General features: G+C 47.5%; 1 protein-coding gene across 2 annotated transcripts in view; it reads left to right on the top strand.

Annotated features, from left to right (window-relative positions):
- The window catches only part of Ubr2 (ubiquitin protein ligase E3 component n-recognin 2), an 83107-nt gene that overhangs the window by 54467 nt on the left and 10330 nt on the right, over window positions 1–18310 (top strand). For both annotated transcript variants that reach the window (XM_021185716.2, XM_021185715.2), the window contains exons 27-43: window positions 1131–1240; window positions 1351–1431; window positions 1813–1991; window positions 2568–2767; window positions 3559–3652; window positions 4110–4271; window positions 6206–6309; window positions 7827–7905; window positions 10408–10556; window positions 11661–11716; window positions 11876–11972; window positions 12188–12255; window positions 13316–13451; window positions 13983–14073; window positions 15783–15913; window positions 17459–17567; window positions 18174–18230. In XM_021185716.2, coding sequence (XP_021041375.1) covers window positions 1131–1240; window positions 1351–1431; window positions 1813–1991; window positions 2568–2767; window positions 3559–3652; window positions 4110–4271; window positions 6206–6309; window positions 7827–7905; window positions 10408–10556; window positions 11661–11716; window positions 11876–11972; window positions 12188–12255; window positions 13316–13451; window positions 13983–14073; window positions 15783–15913; window positions 17459–17567; window positions 18174–18230 — 1903 coding nt within the window. The remainder of the gene's footprint in view (window positions 1–1130; window positions 1241–1350; window positions 1432–1812; window positions 1992–2567; window positions 2768–3558; window positions 3653–4109; window positions 4272–6205; window positions 6310–7826; window positions 7906–10407; window positions 10557–11660; window positions 11717–11875; window positions 11973–12187; window positions 12256–13315; window positions 13452–13982; window positions 14074–15782; window positions 15914–17458; window positions 17568–18173; window positions 18231–18310) is intronic.

Raw genomic sequence — 18310 nt, 5'->3', positions numbered from 1 at the left:
AATTTCTCTAGCTCCTCCATTGGGGGCCGTGTGATCCATCCAATAGCTGACTGTGATCATCCACTTCTGTGTTTGACTTTTTTTGTTTTTGAGACAAGCTAAGTAGTCCTGGCTGCCCTGAAGCTCAATATGTAGACCTGACTGGCCTCGAACTCACAGAAATCCTCCTGCCTCTGCCTCCCAAGTGCTGGGATCAAAAGGTATATGCCACCATACCTGGCAGTGCTTCGCTTCTTATAGAAGAAAAAGCTGTGTTTCGTATTTTAAAACAGACAGGCATTCTGTCCCTCCTGAAGGTGGCAGCTGTGAGTCTCCTGCTGTGGCTGTCATGCAGTGCTCATACTTCCTTGGATCAGATTGTGTCACTTTCTGCCCGTGGTAACACACACATTCAGTTTCTGTGACACTCTCTGGTCCCAAACCTTTGGCCTCCACTTGTGCTTTCCCTGCCTGGCTCACCATGTGGGTGAATTCATGGTGTTTTGATGGGGAAGTAGGAATTTCTGGGCTGAAAGGATTTTTTTTGTAACTTTGTTCTTTTAAGTGCTGACAAAATGTCCCGTTGTCCTTTAAGAGGAGTAGGACTGGGCAGTGGGCCTGTTTGTTCAGACAGCTGTGGTTTCCTGCTTTGCTCCCTGGTTTAGTAAGAGCAGCAGGGAAGGGGAGCTGCCTCTGCCCACTGCATGCGGGCTTTGCTCTTCACTGGCACCAGCCCGTCTGTATTCTGTCTCTGCCGACATTTCTCCATGGTTCGCATCATGCCTTCTGTCTTACATCTCAATGGTGCTTTTATTTTCCAATAGCCATACAGCACTCTGAATCCATTCATTGTCTCACCGCTATAAGGTGTCACTTTCCAGGAGGTGGAGCCCAAGGGCTGGCTGGCCGGCTAGTCTAGCAATCTCTGAACAGATGGCCTAGTGAGAGATCCTGTCCCAAAAAGTACAGTGGAGAACAAGGGAGGGAGACTGCTGGCCCCCGCCTCCCACATGCACACGCACACACATACACAAACAGTGTAAGTGGAGTCAGATGATAGGCAGCAGGTGCCATACGCAGTTACATGTCTCTCTGTAGGACGAAGTGCCAAGACGTGTTAGCTGTTACTGTGCCTTCTCTTTCTCTCTCAGAGCCTGGTGATGCACCACATAACTCCCCGAGCATCCTAGCTATGCTGGAGACCTTGCAGAACGCTCCCTCCCTGGAAGCCCACAAGGACATGATCAGGTGGTTGCTAAAGGTAACATTTCCACATTGCTGTGTGTCTTGAGAGAAGCATTAAATATTGGCTATTTGTAATAACATTTCTTAACATCAGCATAACAGTGTTTGGGGTTTGTTTTTTTCAAGATGTTTAATGCAATTAAGAAGATAAGAGAGACTTCATCCAGCAGCCCCGTGGCCGAGGCAGAGGGAACCATAATGGAGGAGGTAAGAGAGCGAGGTGGAGGTGGGCTAGCCAGCCTGTGCCATTCCCCGGCTCCTCAGACGCCAAGGGTGGATCTCTGAGATTTTGAAGCTAGCCTGCTCTACATAACTTTTTCCAGGCCAATCAGGACTGTTACATACTGAAGCTGTGTCTCAAAAAAAAGGAAAAAAAATGCAGCTAAACTAATAATGCAAACAAAACTTTAGCAGGTTAATATGAACAAATTTTCTCTGCAGTAAATCGGTAGTTAATATTCACAAACATTAAATTCCAAAAGATAGATAGATAGCTCTTAGTACCTACAGTACAGATGCTATGCTTAGGGGCAAAGACTGGGTACAGCCTCTGTGTGCAGAATCTAGCTAAATGGAGCATCATTCCAGAGCTCAAGAGACAAAGACAAAGCAGAGAGGAAAAGGAAAGCCGAGATCGCCAGACTGCGCCGGGAGAAGATCATGGCCCAGATGTCTGAGATGCAGCGGCACTTCATTGATGAAAACAAAGAGCTCTTCCAGCAGACCCTAGAGCTGGACACCTCTGCCTCTGCCACTCTTGACAGCAGGTAACCCGAGCAACGGCTTTTAAGACTCCTGACCGTTGGTTCTCTATATGCTTTTAATTGAGTAAAGGTGGTGGGTAATTTTGTGGCCTCCAGTTTGTGGAGTTCACTCCTAGGCCAGGGAAATAGCGCCGGACAGGCAGTGAATTCTGCATGCTGGCACATGCTTGTAATCTCAGTGCTGGGGAGGCAGGCGGCTGGGGCAGTGGCCAGGCAGCCTGGCCTCACAAGCAAGCTTCAGGCCAGCGGGAGGTCCTGTGACCCTGGGCTGAGCCATGGCTCCACACACATGTGCACACATACACAAAGAGATCTCTGCCTCTGAGTAATTCATGTGTCTACTTAAAGTGTTATTTTCTACAACGTACCTTTGACATGAAAGAATGAGCACTCTGGGCTGGTGTGTGTTACAGGCAGGTTGCTGTGAGTGGAGATGGCTTTAAGCACATGAGAGAACCCTGCCACGTCCTGTCATCAAGACCACGTGTTGTGTGTACCTATCTGGAGTCTGTCATTTAACGATTATAGAGAAACTTCTTAGGCTCATTCAGTATTACAGTCATAACCTTTGTATTGCAGCCCTCCCGTTTCAGATGCAGCTCTTACAGCGTTGGGCCCAGCACAGACACAGGTCCCTGAACCGAGACAGTTTGTCACCTGTATATTATGTCAAGAGGAGCAGGAGGTGACTGTGGGAAGCAGGGCGATGGTCTTAGCAGCGTTTGTTCAGAGGTCAACGGTTCTGTCAAAAGACAGGACGAAAACCATCTCGGACCCAGGTAAGGTCTGCTGCATTATCAGATCAGAACCCAGCTGCCCTGACAGCATACAAGCAGCCTCCATGCCAGGCCTAATGACCCAAACCTGTGATCCCTGCCCAGAGGCCAGAGGATTGCTGAGAGTTCAAAGCCAGCCAGGGCTAGAGTGTGAGGCTGGGTCTTGGCATAGCCCTTAGCATTTCTGCTCTGAGCTCAGGGCATGAGGCATGATGGGGAGTTAGATTCTGTCAGCAGCCAAAGCTTCATTCTGATAGCTCATGGTCCTTTATACTCCAGAGTAAATGCTCAAGTCCCTGTACAAGTTGCTGTAGTGCTGCTCACTGCGAGGGAGGGTCTGGGTTCCGTTGTAGTACTGAGATAGGGGAGAGCCCCGCTCCATGCATAGGATTTGCATGTGACCTTGGTTCATCTTCCTAGGCACTTGATTTCTAGGTCACAGTTCAGTGCTGTTTAATGAGAGAATGACAAGGACATAAACCAGGCAGCCGTGTCAGCATCTGTGGAGGGTTCCCCTGGCCTGGACGTTTTGGTCCACCTTCTGTGACCCCACAGATGCAGAGCTCATGGTTACGGAGGGCCTGTTACTTAGAGCACCTTCAGCCTCACATTGCAGTTCAGGACTACTTGAGTTCCACTTTTTATGGTCTGAGAGTCTTGCATAAATTAGTGCCATCGAAAGTTGGAATAAATTAGCATTTCTTTACGTAAGTCTTCACAAATCCAGGGATGCACATTGATCATAGGAAAGTTAAATACTTGGAGTTTTGTTTTTTGTTTGTTTTATAATGCAGAAAAATATGATCCATTATTCATGCACCCCGATCTGTCTTGTGGAACACACACTGGCAGCTGTGGGCACGTTATGCATGCCCATTGTTGGCAAAGGTAATTTATATTCTTATTTTACTCAGGGAACACCATCTGAAGGCTCGGGATTAACTTTTAAAGCAAAGGAAAATTTGTTCTGGGGGTGGAGATAAAAAGAACTAAAGATCCTGGCAAATTTCCTAAGCATTTGCTTAATGAATAAGTACTTGCTTTGTAATGACTGTAAAAGAATAACAGGAAACGAGAGCCAGTGAGAGCACCAACAAGTGTCTCTTCCCACTTGTGAAAGGCCTTTAGATCAGTCAGGTTTTGTCGTTTTTATTGTTTATAGTGTGTCTGTGTTAGGACTCCAAATCCACTGTGAGGATTAGTTATACTGCCTGTGTTTAAGCCAGCTCAGTTCAGGATTCATGTTTTTCATTGTTGTGAGAAAAATGCCTTAGAATGTTGACACTTGACCTCCTGCTAACATGAACACCCCGGATTTTGACGCTCCTGTTCTCTAATTGTAAAGGTATTTTGATTCCGTTCAAGCTAAGGAGCAGCGAAGGCAGCAGCGGCTGCGCTTGCACACTAGCTACGACGTAGAGAATGGCGAGTTCCTCTGCCCGCTCTGTGAGTGCCTGAGCAACACCGTGATCCCCCTGCTGCTTCCTCCCAGGAGCATCCTCAGCAGGTAGGCTCTGCCCAGCACCCTGGTGCAGGACTGGCTCTGTGGGTGAGGAAAGGATCCAGCTGGGGAGCAAGGTGCAGGGTCAGCGCCGCAGCGGCAGGCGACCTTGCCGATGACTTACTCGGACATTTCTTCTACCAGACCTGTGGGCTGTGGTTGTGACCTTGAGAAATGAACAAGCCAAAATGTAAAGTTTTTTGCTCACCTGTCAGTACTGCAGATGATGTAAAAGTTGTTTGTTCATAAAAATCCAGTATCTCCGTTTTTCCTAGAGATCCTATTTTAAAGATACTCCCCATGCTTTTCAAAGACACGTAGTCTACTGCTGGGTATGGTGGCGCACACCGTAGCCCCAGCATTTGAGGGGCAGATGGATCTCTGTGAGTTCCAGTCCCAGCTGCACAGTGAGACTCTGTCAAAAATAAAGTCTTTTCACCTCCATATGTTTCCTGTGGGCACAAACAGCATACACATGCATAGTAAAGAAAATTAAACATGTAAAAGGGCAAGAGAGATGGCCTAGCCGTTTAGAACCCTGCTGCTCTTCCAGAGGACCCATGTGCAGTTTCCAGCACCTACATGGTGACTCACAACTGTCTGTAATTCTAGTTCCAGGGGATCTGATGCCTCTCCTGGACTCCATAGGCACTACTCACATATGGTTCATATACATACACACAGGCAAAACACTGATGATACACATAAAAAACTGAAGTAAGACTTTAAAAAACAAATATGTAGGTTTTTAAATACGTTTTATGAGTGTGAATTACCTGTTTCTGCGCAATTCTTTGGACTCAGTTCAAGACAGAGGCCAGCTTTTCTATTTTGTTTTAGGAACTCCACGATTGGCTCTGTCTCTGGTGCCATAAAACATTTTACACTGTTGTTAGGTTCCCACTTACTCTTTTTAGTCACAGGAGCATCGTGGTGCTAACTTACCGCTGTATTTGAACTAAGAAGTATTAACTGCCCATGAGGAGATGTTGTATTTGTTGAATTTTACCTGTGACTTTGGTGGCTTAGTTTTTGGTTTCTTTCCCATGGTTACTGATAGCATAGCCATCGCTGAAGAACGCTATAGGAGAGCAGTCTGTGGAACCTGAAGTAACTGTGATAGTGTCAGCTCTGCCCCTCATAGCCTGTAAGTCAGGCTGCATAGCTCAGTGTCCATGTGTAAAGTGGGCACAGTTGTTCATCATAGTAGTACTTGGACAATTAGATGAGCCACTTTGCGCATCTTATAGTAAGTAAGGGCTTTGCTCGGTTTGTCACATAAGTATGTGGTGAGTGATGTCTGTGGTGATTGTGGGATTGAAGAAATTCTGCCATGTTCTAGTACTAAAAATAAGTGAACCTTTCAATAGTGCTGCCATCATTGATCAAATTACAGCTCCGTCTCTACTGGCCAGTACCAAGACTACATTTTCAGCTTCGGTGCCGGCATTGAACTGACAATCTCAGTCATGTAAGCACCCTCAGTCCATCATGAGAGAGGACGATGCTCTCTGCCTGCCACCATGTGGCCTCTAGGGACTGAACTGGGCTTGTCACCTCGGCCGTCTCACTAGACACAGATTTTGTTTGTTTTTGATACAACAAATTTTCCCTACCCTAATTTTTGTTTTGTGTTTTGTTTTCTGTGTGTGGGTGTCTTGACTGCATGGGTGTCTATGTGTCACACATGTGCTTGATACCACCCATGGAGCCACAAGAACTGGAGTGACAGATGGCCATGAGCCACCACGTGGGTGCTGAGAGCTAAACCTGGGTCCTGTGTAAGAGCAGCCAGGGCCTTATCCTCTGAGCATCATCTCTCCACCCCAGCCTGGATTCTCAGTTATTTTAGATGTCTAAAACACATACGTTATTTAAGAAAGCTTTTGTGTCTTAATCTAATCAATAAAGAACTGAGTGTTGTCTGTGACCTCTTTCAGGAGGTTAAATTTTTCAGACCAACCAGATCTGGCACAGTGGACGAGAGCAGTAACGCAGCAGATAAAGGTGGTCCAGATGCTGAGGAGAAAGCACAGTGCTGCTGGTAAGTGCTGGCCGCCTGCTTCTGTTTGTCTCTTTACATGGATCTATGTGTGTGTGTGTGTGTGTGTGTGTTCATATGTGCCCACGCGCATTCCGTGGTGCACATCTCGAGGTCAGAAGAAATGGGGAGTTGGATCTCCCCCTCCCTGTGGGTCCCAGGGATCCAGCTCAGGCCAGGAGCCTTAGCAGCAAGTGCTTCACCCCGTGCCATCTCCCCCACCCTGGGAACTTGTCTTTTTCCTCTACCGTATAAATTGATTGATAGGGATGTCTCCAAATAAAATTGTTTTAAAGTATTTGAAAGTGAGGGTCTAGGCTAGAGAGACAGTTCAGCAGGTGAGAGCACTGGCTGCTCTTCCAGAGGTCCTGAGTTCAGTGACCAGCAACCACGTGGTGGCTCACAGCCATCTGTAATGGGATGTTACCCTCTTCTGGAGTGTCTGAGGATGGAGACAGTGCACTCACATAGAAGTGAGAGTCTAGAGAGATGGGTCAGTGATTCAGAGCACTCAATGCTCTGTAGAAAACCCAAGTTCAGTTCCCAGCACCCACAGCACAGGTTCACAACCACCTATAACACCCTCTTCTGGCCTCTGGCCCCTACATGCGCATGTGAATACACTCAAAAACACATACAGAAATAAAAGCAAAATCTTTAAAAAAGAGAAAACCAACACATACTATGGGCTGGAGCAGTGCCTCAGCAGTAGAGAGCACTGGTTGCTTTCGTCACATATCCATGTTCATTTCCTGGCACTGCATGGCAGCTGTTTGTAGTTCCAGCTCCAGGGGATCTGATGCTTGGAGTGGGCCACACACACATGGTGCACAGACTTACATGTAGGGAAAACACTCACATATTAAATAAAAATAAACAGATCTTCTTAAAAATATAAATAGTCTGAGCATCTTGGCACAGCCTTCAATCCCAGCACTGGGGAGGCAGAAGCAGGGCAGGTCTCTGTCAGTTTAAGGCCAGGCAGAGTGATGTGGTGAGACCCTGTCTCAAAACTAAATAAATTAAAAAATAAAGTATATAAATAAATAATAAAATCTCTTTCTGAGGAGGGCTAGTGGCACACACCTCTGACCCCAGCACGTGGAGGCGGAAGCAGGTGGATCAAGTTCGAGGCCAGCCTGGTCTACGGAGTGAGTTCCAGGACAGCCATGGCTACAGAGAGAAAGTGTTCCCTAGCCCCTGCTCTCCACTCGGCCTGGGGATGTGTGGGCAGAGGCGTCATTAGTCCTCACACGTGCAAAGGGCAGCCTCCCAGCTTTACTGTACCCAGGGGCTGTGCTGTGAGGTTAGAGTTGTCTACCATACCGGGTGTGGTCAGCCACAGTAACGCTCACTACACTTCCTGTGGTATTTTGGCAGTTAGGAGTAATAGGAGTGTTTTTCAGGTTTTTGTGTGTGTTTGTTTGTTTGTTTGTTTGTTTGATCATGTGGCTAAAGTACACAAACATTGTGCTGATTATATTCTGCTAAAAAATTATATAAAATGCCTATTTCTGCAGACACGCCTTCTTCAGAGGACACAGAAGCCATGAATATAATACCGATCCCAGAAGGCTTCAGGCCTGATTTTTATCCTAGGTGAGTATAAGATATTCTTCCCTTTCAATCTGGCCCATTGGAAATGAAGCTAGGTGAGTCGTTGGTGTAGCGTGGCCTGACAGGACTGAGGGCGAAATGGTACCTGAAGTTTAAACACTGCGTGACAGTGGCTGTAGTAGACTAGCCAAAATGTAAGAAAGAGCATGGAGCGTGGTAGTTGTCCACCTGTGGGTCGAGACCCCTGTGGGGTAGGATAGCCCTTCGTGGGGTCTCGTATCAATATCCTGTCCATCAGATGTTTACATTACAGCTCATAACAGCAGAATTACGGTGGAGAATTAGCAGTGAAATCACTGATTGGGGTTACCACATGAGGAACTGTGTTAAAGGGTTAAAGTGCTCCCTCTGGTGTAGAGGTTTGCTCTGACCAGCGCCTGCTGCCCTCCCGTGTATACTGCCACAGTGTCCCCAACTCCCTTACACATCAGCACGACGTCTAACCCTGGCCATTGGGCTTGCCCATCAGGTCTCAGGCTTCCTTCTGACTTCCACCTTTCTCTTAGAGACCCACCAAGCTTTTAGTCACCCAAGTCCAAACCGTCTTGTTGTCCCTAAGCCAATAAGCTACAGTAGACAGTTGGGGTCCAGAACATGGCACCGCTGCTCATTCTCTGAGTTCCCTCATCTGTAACGCAAGGTATTTCCCAGGTCTGGTGACATGACATAATGCCCTATGTGCTCTGCCTGTTGTGTCTGTCCTGAGTGACCCAGCGAGCAGGGCGTCTGGCCTCTGCCTGCTGTGCTCGCCAGTCTGTCATTTGTCCCTACGAGTACCTGCATGCCTTCCCTCCCCAGCTTCCTTTGCCATTTTTGCTGACTTCTACTGGGCATTGAACTAGGCCTGATGCATGCAAGTGCCCTAACACTGAGCTGGGTACAGTTTCTTGTTTTGGGGTTTGGGGGGGGTTGTTTGGTTGTTTGGTTTGGTTTTTTTGAGACAGGGTTTCTCTGTGTAGCCCTGGCTGTCCTGGAACTCACTCTGTAGACCAGGCTGGCCTTGAACTCAGAAATCCACCTGCCTCTGCCTCCCAAGTGCTGGGATTAAAGGCGAGCGGCACCACGCTGGACCAGTTTCGTGTTTTGAAGACAGTAATGTCTTATTGTTGCATAAGATCATCTTTTTCCAGTTTGGGATTAAATCCCCAAACTGGTTTTCTGTAGAGTGTGTTTGTTCCTGGTTGTGCAGTGGTTCTGGTCCATGCCTGGCGCTTGCTCTTCCTGCGCTCAGACCAGTCAGCTGTCCTCTGTCCTGGAGGCCCTGCCGCGCGCTCGCGCGTGCACACACACACACACACACACACAGCTCAAAGCTCAGTCTCATACCAGTCAGGACAAGGCTCAGCGGTCCTGTCAGTTGTCCTTGGCTGTGTGCATTTGTTTGTTCTGTTGTTTTTGAGATGGGGACTCATGATGTGGCACTGGCTCCATCTCACAGAGGTGCCTCCCTTAGGAGTGGCCTTACCCCACCATGGAGAATGTTCCCTCATTCTCACGTATCTGTTAAGAAAAAAACACCATTCTCACTCCTTCCTTACCATCTTTTCCTGTCTGGAGTGTGTGAAATATCCTTCTGATGTCCCTTCCTTTTAGTTGATTGGCAGATTTTTGAAACCCTTGGTGTCTCTCCTGCCCAGTCTGTGTGTGGAGTCCTGCTGGGTTCTCCCTCGGGGCATGGTTCTCTGAAGTGGTCCCCTGTCTGCTCACACTGGCCTTCCCAGGCTGCTCTTCTCCTTGTCCTCACAGTCTTCCAGCATGGCTCCCTCTGCCCACCACCCACATGAGGGATTGAACCCAATGCCTTGCTCTCCTACTCTAGTCCCATGTTTGTTCCTGCTTGCTAACTTAATCGAATGTTGTGACATTTCCTTCAGTGTGTCTGCTCCTTGGGTTCTAATTACAATAAGACACAGGCGCTCAGCCGGGGCGTGGTGGTGCACGCCTTTAATCCCAGCACTCGGGAGGCAGAGGCAGGTGGATTTCTGAGTTTGAGGCCAGCCTGGTCTACAAAGTGAGTTCCAGGGCAGCCAGGGCTATACAGAGAAACCCTGTCTCGAAAAACCAAAAAAAAAAAAAAAAAAAAAAGACATAGGTGCTCAGTGGGGACCCGCTGAGTCTCACAGCAAGGTCAGCAGCCACCACCAGTCCTTGATCAAGGGCTCCCAAATGTAAGTGTGTAGTCATGTCCTCTGATGTACTGTTCTGGGAACACCAGTCTTTGTGGAGGTGGGGGACATTGCTAAGAGCAAGCAAGCGACCCAGACATTGCATGGTTCAGGCAGTAGATACATGTGCTTATCCTGCCTTCAGCCCTGAGGCTCTGCTCACGCACAGGGCAGATCCCCCTCAGTCAGGCCCAGGGCCACACAGCTATCTCTGCATATGTTACATGGTTTGTGTGCAGCACAGGACAGAGTGACTTAGAGATGAAGCTGTGGTACCCATGTGTGCACCTGTGAGCTAATCCTATGCATGTTTCCACAGGAACCCATATTCTGATAGCATAAAAGAAATGTTAACGACATTTGGAACGGCTACTTACAAGGTGGGACTGAAGGTTCATCCTAATGAAGGTGACCCCCGTGTGCCCATCCTGTGCTGGGGGACCTGTGCATACACCATCCAGAGCATAGGTAAGACTCTCACCGCTGTGTCTCCCAGTCACCAGGTGCTTGGCAGCTCTCCTTAACCCCAGGCAGAGGCAGAACCCCCTGAAGCCAGCCTGGTCTGCAGACTCTGCCAGCCAGAACTTCTAAGAGAGACTCTGCCTTGAGGACCAGGCTCATGTGTGCTGCACAGACAGACACGGAGACAGACACTCATATTCTTTAAATGAATATTTAGTATGAATAGCAGTATAAAGAAGTAATAAAAAGCCGGGCGTGGTGGCGCACACCTTTGATCCCAGCACTCGGGAGGCAGAGGCAGGCGGATTTCTGAGTTCGAGGCCAGCCTGGTCTACAAATGAGTTCCAGGACAGCAAGGGCTATACAGAGAAACCCTGTCTCGAAAAAAAAACAAAAAACAAAAACAAACAAGAAGTAATAAAAAGAAATCAAGAAATAATTGTATGCGGGCAAAATGCTAGTTTGTCTTACGGCGTCTGAGTAAGTACAGTCACAGGAACAAGCAGAGCTGTGGTTATAGCACTTTCTTACTAGGGACTCGGTTGGGTTTTTTTCTTAACTTTCTGTGTAGGAATGTTTGCCTACATGTATGTCTGTGCACCACAAGTGAGCCTGATGCCTACAGAGACTAGAATTGGGCATCAGACCCCCTGAGACTAGAGTTGCAGCCAGTTAGGAGCTACTAAGTGGGTTCTGGGAACCAAACCCAGGTCTTCTGCGAGAGCAGCGGGTGCTCCTTTCTCCTGAGCCCTTTAGCCCTTTTTTGTTTCTTTCATCCAAAGTGAATTCTTGTGAAATGGCTTAAAGTTGCTAAACTCTAGCTGGGAGTCATGTTGCACACCTTTAATGCCAGCACTTGGAAGGCAGAGGCAGCCGGATCCGAGTTCGAGGCCAGCCTGGTCTACAGAGTGAGTTCCAGGACAGCCAGGGCTACACAGAGAAACTGTCTTAAAAAAAAAAATAAACGGGGGTTGGGGAATGATAATAAGAAATGACAAAATCACATTCTCCTCAGAAATGATTGAACTTCTTAAAAATGTGCAAAGAATAAATAACTTTAAAAATATATATGGCATTCAGCTTACCCTCTCAACCATCTTGAATCTCTAGAAAGAATTTTGAGTGATGAGGAGAAGCCTGTTTTTGGACCTCTGCCTTGTAGACTGGTAAGAACACTCGCTCCTCTTAGTAAAACTCACTTGCTGTAAAGATGCCAAAAATGTTGTGTGAGGTCTGGGGTTACCTGGTGTCTGTTTGTTCCGAGGTGTATTTTTAGACAGGATCTGCTCATTTCTCTGCTAACTGTAAAGCCGTCTTTATTTCAGGACGACTGTCTCAGGTCGTTAACACGGTTTGCAGCAGCACATTGGACAGTGGCGTTACTTCCTGTGGTACAAGGACACTTCTGTAAACTCTTTGCATGTGAGTGCTCCGTGTCTACCACCATCTCTGTCTGCAGCTTATGGTCTCTGGGAATCTTGTTTGTAGGAGTCTAATGTCTCTGTTACAAATGCAGTATTTGCTAGTACTGTCTGCTACTGCTGCTCTGACATGCAGATTCAGACATGTCCCTACTGCATGCTTCTGAGACTGATGCTGTGTCTGCAGTGTGCTAATGTGTCTTCTTCCATCTCTAGCCTTGGTGCCTAATGACAGCTATGAAGACCTCCCATGCATACTAGACATCGACATGTTTCATTTGCTGGTGGGTGTTTACAGTTTGCTTTGCATCCTCTTCCTGGCACTCCAAACACTGCCTGGGACTTGATGAGTCAGCAGACAGAAGGGCAAATGGGAGGCACTGCCGAGCAGTGGATTGCCGCACACTTGTCTAGTTAGGTCTGGGGCTCCTTCCTCTCCTACTTAGCTGTGTGGCTGAGATTTGTAATACAACTGTCTGCTCTTAACTCACTCAGGTAAAAATAGCAGTGGCCTCATAAGTGATGCTGACATTAGTGCACAGTCCATTTAGAGGTTTTGTGCATTTTAGGAATCTGAACAGATCTGGCCCTGTGGTTGTAATACTTAGGGGCAGACTGCCTCTTCTCTTCTCCCTTTTTTATGCTTTTTTAAATTAAGATATGTCCATTATACAGAATTGTAGCTTCCCCTGTGAATTTTCCATAGGTACACACACTCACAACATCACATCACCTCCCATCTCCCTACTCTGTCTCATCCCCCCTGCTTCCGGGGCTCCTTCTCTTCCTTTTTACTTTCTTTTTTTTTTTTTCAACCTACTTATCACAGATGAGAATAACATATCCTATATATGTCCTTCTGGTCTGGCATTTTTAATTTAATATAGTATCTGATTCCATCCTTTTTCCTATACGTGACCTCACTTCATTCTTAATGGCTAAGTAATACTACCTTGTATGTTTTTCTTTTTTAAAAAAATTTGACCATGTGAACCACAGCTCAAACATGGAGGTCATGTCCTCTGACCTCTTGAGTGCATATACAAGAAAATAAGTGGGAAGAAAATGAAAAGTTTTCACACACTGTTCCTTATAACAGGAATCTGCTCATATGGATCCACTGGATCCATAGGGATCCACTGGATAAATGAGAGTCTAGTTAGTGACTGACCCTCCAAGCCCCTTGAGCTCCACTAAGGTCACTGATCCAGTCCTAGTGGATTTTTAAACCCTCCCCTTTTAAGTTTAAATGAGGGCTAAGCTGGGAAGAGATCCCAGGAGTGCGCAGGAGTGTAGCTGGGAAGAGCGGCCCATGCTGGTGCTGATGCTGTGTTTGCTGTCTAGGTGGGCCTGGTGCTCGCTTTCCCGGCTCTGCAGTGTCAGGATTTTTCAGCAAGCAGCCTGGCCACTGGGGACCTGCACATCTTCCACCTGGTTACCATGGCACACATCGTACAGATCCTTCTTACCTCATGTACAGGTACCGTGTCACAGTCAGGATACTCCCTCCGTTTGTCTTCTGTAGAACGTTTTACATTTCTTTCCCCTTTGAAAATCCCCTGCAGTTTGAACAGTTTTGCTTTCTTCGATTTAGCCCGTACACAGAGTAAGTTAAGCTCAGCTGAATGCTGTGTTTCAGAATACCAGTTCTATTTGAACTCACACATTTCAGTAGTACCCCGGACAGCTCATTCTTAAGCTGTTTAATTCAAGCATCCTGTTATTCAAACATTGCAAGGCAGTGTGTTGGTTAGCTGATAGTCCCCACTGTGTGGTAGCTGCAAGACAGCGTGTTAGCTGGTACTACCCACTGTATAATGAATGGCTGGTTCACCGGTCAGATGGGGATCCATACTATGTGCACAGTTGAAAATGAAAATCCTATGTATTTATAGGCATATTTCCATATATGTGAGTGTGTGGGTATGTTTGGGTGCTTGGCTGGTGTGCTTATCAGCCCTTTCAGCCACACAATAGGAATGGAGACTACTAGTGTTTCCTTGTCTTTCAGAAGAGAATGGCATGGATCAAGAGAATCCCACTGGGGAAGAAGAACTGGCCATTCTCTCTTTGCACAAAACACTTCACCAGTATACTGGAAGGTGAGCCCCTAATCTTCCATGGTTGGCACACCCATGTGCCAGTAGGGCTCAGTAGGGGTCAGCAGGAGAAAGGGTTGATTTGTTGATGAGGGGAAATTGCTGTGCATGGATGTGTAAGAAGAACCTATGGGAACCCGGCGTGGTGGCGCACGCCTTTAATCCCAGCACTCAGGAGGCAGAGGCAGGTGGATTTCTGAGTTCGAGGCCAGCCTGCTCTACAAAGTGAGTTCCAGGACAACCAGGGCTACACAGAGAAACCCTGTCAAAAAAAACCAAAAAAACAAAAAACAAAAAAAGCTATGGGAGCGACTCTCCATACATCTGATAAAGCTGACGTTCCTGAGAGGAAGGTGGCAGTGTCCGCAGCCGCCCACACTTGCCTGGCCATGAGGCCTTCATCTGTTCATCAGATGCCAGCTGGTGGTCAGATGCACTCTGAAGTTGCTGTCCTAGAACTTACGTTATTTTATCAGCAATTTCCAAGTGCAAATCAAATTAGCATGGTATATTTCTAAGATGTTATCCAAGAGTGACAGATAACATTCGATTCTTGGAGCAGCACTTTGGTGTCACTGTGCCTTGGAGTAGGAGTCCTGCTTAGATCTGGAAAATGTGTAGCAAGGAGCTAGGACTATTCTGGGCTGGAGACATGGACCCCCGTGGAGGAGAGTGCTTGGTGCACCAACATGGTAGCCTCAGTTTGAAGTTTGAATCCTGGAACTAATGTAAACCGCCCTGGGGCGCGGGGGGAGGGGGGGGCAGGGGGGGAGGCAGGAGGATCGCAGGGCACTGCTGGCTTCCAGCATACCTCCAGGCTCAGTAAGAGACTGTTCCCCAAAGGATAAGTGCAGAGTGATGAAGGCAGACACTCACATCCTCTTCCCGCCTCTGAGTGCACACACATGTTTGGGCATGCCATGCATGCACACACACATTCTTAGACAGAGTCACCCATCTGAGAATCTGTACTAATGTACTCATCCAAAATCCAGAGCCGCTCACAGGGGTTCACAGACACATACTGGTGTTCTTTATGCAGGCAAGGAACTAAAAGTGACCCAGATGTTTGTGTAGGGCATAGTTTGATATCAGTTGTGACCCATTCTGAAATGCAATGGATAGGTTAAAAATTATAGCGTGTAGTGTGTTGTAGGTAGCTTGGTAGTCTTAAACTTCATGTAGCTAGAGCTGTGTAAGACAGTCAGCCTGGAAACAGTCTACCTGAACAAGATGTGCTAGTGTAAGAGTCTGGAATGACTGCTAGAGCTGTGTAAGACAATCAGCCTGGAAACAGTCTACCTGAACAAGATGTGCTAGTGTAAGAGTCTGGAATGACTGCTGGGTTTTGGTTTCCTGTTTTAAGATGAATCCTCCGCATGCTGCCCTGGCTAGCCTTGAACTCACAGAGCTCTGCCTGCCTTTGCCTCCCAAGGCTGGGGGTCATGCGTCACCACCCATGGTTTGGATTTTCATTTTCTAATTTTTGTACATATGTGGCTCTATTGCTTTTGTAATTCCTAATTTACCATTGGAGGCTCTATCTCTGTGTTCTTGACATCCCTTAGTGCCTAAGGCTGCTGCCAGCCTTTGACCCACGCCTCCTGACCATAGCGTCAGTGATTCCAAGTGTCAGTTGTCTGTCTTCACACTATGCCTTACCGCAGTGAGCTTTCCTCACGGTTTTTCCTGATCCCATTTTCTGTCCTCAGTGCCTTGAAAGAAGCCCCCTCCGGCTGGCACCTGTGGAGGAGTGTCCGGGCCGCCATCATGCCTTTCCTCAAGTGCTCTGCTCTGTTTTTCCACTATTTAAATGGAGTCCCGGCCCCTCCAGACCTTCAAGGTAACTTCCCATTTCTTCCAAGTGTAGTGAATGCTTGTGGTCATCTGCTCCCGCTCTTTAGAGTAGACATGAGTCTGGGTGTGATGGCGTATGCCTGTAATCGCAGAGCTGGGAGGGAGGGGCAGCTTAGTCTACATCATAAGTTCCAGGACAGCCATTGCTACACAGAAAAGCACTGCCTGAAAAATAATAACAATAACAACAATAAATAGGTTAAAGATGAGTAAGGAAATGTGAACGGCTGTGCTCGATTGACACGCTCAGGCCTCAGTCACACCCCACACGCACAGACAGGATGCTGTAAACAGATGCGCTAATGAGCTACTGAGAGCTTAGGGCGTGGCTGTGGCAGCACACCCTTAGAATGTGCATGTGCATCCATGCCTGTGTGTGCTGTGCCTCCACATCTCAGGCAGTGTGACCGCGAGCACCTCCGTGTGCATTCACACAGCACTGGGTCTCAGTATCTGCTCTGTCACCTTACGTATTACTCAGAAGCTAGGTTCCTCGGGATTTTAATGGTTTTTTTTGTTTGTTTGTTTGTTTGTTTGGTTTTAGTTTTATTTAATTTATATGTGTAAATGTTTCGCTGGCATATATTGTGCACCGTGAGCACCTGTTGGAACCCCTAGCACTGGGGTTGTAGTTAGAGATGCTTGTGAGTCACCTCATGAGTGGCAAGAATTAAACCCCGGTCCTCTGCAAGAGCAACAAATGCTCTTAGCTATGGAGTCATCTCTGCAGCCCCAGTCCCTCAGATGTAAAACAGCAAAAACTAACAGTGTAAGAACTTCTTTTAAAAAAAACAACAACAACAATGTTATTATGGTGGGGGTGGGGGTGTGTGCGCTCTCGAGCACTTGAGGTCAGAGGACAGCTTTGGGAGTCAGTTCTCTTTGTACCACCCCCATGGAGGAGAGTATTGTAGGACCATGGCTCTGTCTCTGATCCCTGCTGATGCTGGCACTAGTCACAGGAGCCAGCGCAAGGGTGCAGCATCACCTAAAGACTGCTTGACTGACACCAGCGCTGGCGGTCACTACCGTGAGTCCATCTCTAGGGAAGAGCCGCCTGACCTCCGACTGACTGCTCTGTCCAGGCTCACACTCAGCCCAGGATGTAAACTGTAGCTTTGCACATTTGCAGAGGCTCAGGCTGAGTCTCAGGGACTGTAACTGGTTTAAGAGTCATGTGACACCAACCTACTCATGGAGTCGTCGTCTACCAGGGGCCTCTTACAAGTCATGTACATAGCATATTTGATTTTGTCTTACTTAAAAAGAAAGAGGCTGGCCGTGGTGACACACGCCTTTAACCCAAGCACTCAGGAGGCAAAGGCAGGCAGATCTCTGAGTTTGAGGTTAGCCTGGTCTAGAGTGAATTCCAGGATAGCCTGGGCTACATAGTGAGATCTGTCTCAAAAAAAAAAAAAGAGATAGACAGACAGAGACAGACAGATGGCAGGCAGGCAGGCAGGCAGAGTCTGCCCCCTCTTCTGTCTGTGGGGACGTAAGTGTTTATGCCTCTTTTCCTCCCTATGTGCAGTCTCTGGAACAAGCCACTTTGAGCACTTATGTAACTACCTTTCCCTGCCAACCAACCTCATTCACCTTTTTCAAGAAAACAGTGGCGTCATGAACTCCCTGATTGAAAGGTAATGTTAGACGTCTTTCTGCATTATTTAGAATGATTTAGAAAATAAAGCTTAGTCTTTCCCATTTCAAAATTTTTCACTGTTGAACTTGATAGACTTCAACACATTTTTCAAGTTATAAGAATTAGGATGTTTTGCCAAGTATGGCAGGCAGCACACTTCTTTAACCCCAGCACTCCGGGAGGCAGGAGTCTGCATTGGAGGCCAGCCTGCTCGACATAGTGAGTTCTAGGACAGCCAGGGCTACACAGAGAAACCCTGCCTCAAAAGTAATGCCTAAGTTTTTAAGAGAAAGAATAAGAGTGTCTAGCTAAGGATTTGGCTTCAGGGTAAGACTGCTGCCAACCCAGCAGTGTGGTCCATGGAGGAAGAAGCACCATAAGGAAATGTGCGTCGTCCAGATGAGAACAACTGAAGATGGTGTCGGTGACACCTGCACGGCAGTGGAATGTATTTAGTGTCAGAGAACTGTTGCATGTCAGAAAATCGAGGGAGAATGGCAAACACCTGGAGTCTTAGCACTGGAGAGGCTGAGGCAGGAGGTTGAGGCAGGGCCAGCTGTCTCACAAAATAAAACTAACGTCCCCTCCTCTGTTTGCCTTAAAGTTGGTGCCAGAACAGTGAAGTTAAACGGTACCTGAATGGCGAGAGAGGAGCGATAAGGTGAGTTAGAGGAGCTCGGTCAGGGGTTTGTGGGTGGCTGGTGAGAAGCACATAGAAGTGTGAAGGCCGTGTTCGCCTTC

The sequence above is a fragment of the Mus caroli genome, chromosome 17 (assembly GCF_900094665.2).
Source record: "Mus caroli chromosome 17, CAROLI_EIJ_v1.1, whole genome shotgun sequence".
Classification (NCBI taxonomy): Eukaryota; Metazoa; Chordata; class Mammalia; order Rodentia; family Muridae; genus Mus; species Mus caroli.
This window is presented reverse-complemented; position numbering and strand designations above follow the sequence as displayed.